This window comes from Amphimedon queenslandica, unplaced genomic scaffold (genome assembly GCF_000090795.2).
Source record: "Amphimedon queenslandica unplaced genomic scaffold, v1.1 AMPQUscaffold_11333, whole genome shotgun sequence".
In the NCBI taxonomy this organism is placed as follows: domain Eukaryota; kingdom Metazoa; phylum Porifera; class Demospongiae; order Haplosclerida; family Niphatidae; genus Amphimedon; species Amphimedon queenslandica.
In genome coordinates, this window is record NW_003548424.1 from 1,581 (window position 1) to 3,984 (window position 2,404).

At 32.9% G+C, this 2,404-nt stretch overlaps 1 protein-coding gene across 1 annotated transcript in view; it reads left to right on the forward strand.

Annotated features, from left to right (window-relative positions):
* The window catches only part of LOC100633487 (sphingomyelin phosphodiesterase-like), a gene marked incomplete at its 5' end in the record, with an annotated part of 2,718 nt that extends 1,491 nt beyond the window's left edge, over nt 1-1,227 (forward strand). Inside the window, 6 exon segments of the mRNA XM_020005519.1 lie at nt 1-122; nt 170-343; nt 395-496; nt 540-726; nt 773-867; nt 914-1,227. The exon segment at nt 1-122 is cut by the window's left edge and continues 5 nt beyond it. Coding sequence (XP_019861078.1) covers nt 1-122; nt 170-343; nt 395-496; nt 540-726; nt 773-867; nt 914-1,097 — 864 coding nt within the window.
* Between the last annotated feature and the right edge of the window lie 1,177 nt (nt 1,228-2,404).

A 2,404-nucleotide genomic window follows, 5' to 3' on the forward strand; every position in this document is an offset into this window, starting at 1 on the left:
GTAATACCTATCATCGCTCTAATTTATAATATTTTTATTTGTAGTGGTGGTTATTATTCTATTGACTACAATGGAATAAGAATTATTTCATTACAGACAAACTATTGTAATAAAAAAAACTGGTGAGTGATAGTATATTTTGTCATAGTCTATATTTAGTAACTTTTAGGTGGTTGTTAATCAATGGGACTGATCCTGATGGAATGTTACAATGGTTTATTGAGAAGTTACTTGATGCTGAGAAGAAAGGAATGAAGGTTCATGTACTGGGCCATATCTCACCTGGTGATGGTGCTGACTGCACTAGTGCTTGGAGTGCAAATTATAAGAAAATTGCATTGAGGTATTTTTTCATGTTTTTTTATCAAAATTTAATTGTTTATAAATGATTTAGATTTGAGAGTACCATTGCTGGTCAGTTCTTTGGGCATTGTCATGAGGACAGGTTTCATCTTATGGTGGATTTTGAATCCAACACTCCTCCTAGACCATATGGGTAAGAGACAAAGAAATATCTCATTAATTAACTCTCTGTATAGTATGTTGTATTTAGGTCCTAGTGTAACCACTTATACTGAGCAGAATCCAGGATATAGAATTTATACTGTTGATGGTAATTACAATGGGTCCTCTAGACAAGTACTGGATCATGATACATACATACTAAACATTACTGATGCTAATCTTACTAATAAACCAAAATGGATCCATGAATACTCAGCTAAAGTAAGACAATGAGTTTTGTAATTATATTATTATCATGAACATGTAGGATGCATACAATATGACTAATCTCACACCTGATAGTTGGTTATCTTTACTGAAGGAGTTTCTCAAAAACAATACTCTATTTTTGAAATATTACCAGTAAGTTTACATATAATCATTACTATGATATTCTACCCATTTACAGTTATTTTTTCAAGTCATACAATATGGAGTCTCAGTGTAATGGCAACTGTCAGAAACAGGCAACCTGCAATTGTTTGACAACTTTCAGCACTATTTATGCATGTCATGCTATCACTGAAGTACCTTTGACTAAAGAAGAGATATACGAGGCAATGTTATATGAAAAATCCCATGACCACTGTTAATTAGAATTTATATTTTTATTATACATGTAGATTGTGTGTTTTTCAATAAATCATACAATGGCATTAGTTATCATCGCTGTTATTTTGCTTTTAATAAAATTATAAGTTGTTCGCAATCCTTTTTAAAGAATGAGGTCATTGTTATAGTGATGATTATTATTCATCGCATATAAGGCGTTAACTGTTGTGGGTGGAGACTGGAAGTGTTTGATTAATAATGAATGTCACGAGATGCTGACTGCTGAGAGAAGCATCGGCGACTCGTATGCTTGACAAGTCAACCCATCGATACTACAAACAGTACTGAGCTAAAAGCCTACAACCACTTCTCACAGGTCTTCTACACGGCTCATGTATTTGGATTAGAGGCTTTATGTAGAGCAACAATAATTTTACCATGTCAGATGCTCAAGAAATTAAGGTTTGACCACCAGTACATTAGACCATAGTATCTATGATTAGACTGACTATAATGACTATTACGAGACTGTTTGTATTATGAGACACTTCCTGTAATTTCAATGATAAAATTTTAAAAATTCTAAGCATCTCATAACTGGTGTTCTACTCTAGCTTGTTGACCTTCCTGAGAAATTATTAATAAATTGCATCAGTCATTATTATAGTTTCGAAGTACTGACTAATAGATTCTACATTAAATTTTGATTTAGAATTTGATATTTTATAGGTTCTTTTACACGAAGCACATTGTTGCAAAGAAGTTGGACAAATTCTAGCCACAGATAGATCTACCACATTCCTTTCATCTCAGTTACTCAAATTTTCCATGAAAAAGTTTTGCCAGAGATGCACTGATTTTCCGGAGAGTGTACTTGGATCAAAAAGATTGAGTTCATTAGAAGCAATAATAATTGCTGTGAATATTGGTGGGTTTATTTGCATGAATTATATTAGCTATTAAGCAATTATTGTTATTCATCACAGGGTGCACTGATGAACTTCCTATGAATAAGATATGCATTGATTTGGAACAGCTATTTCAATGTGCAATAGCAAGAATCCCATATATAACCAATCCAGCTGAGAGGTTGAAAGTAATGGAATTTCTCTTTGTTCTTTCAGACGTTCCTAAAAGTGGATTTCTATCTCGATTCCCAATACCCCCAAGCTCTTTACTAAATTTACGATGGCTCATAAAACACAAAACCTGCTCTTTTCGTTTGTGTAAGCAATTATTGCAAAATGGCCTGAAATTAATTAATCAGTCTATTTCTCAAGAGGAAATTCTCAAATCCCTGGATGATGATACTTGTGCTCTTGTTCTGGATTGTTACAAAAAAAATTCA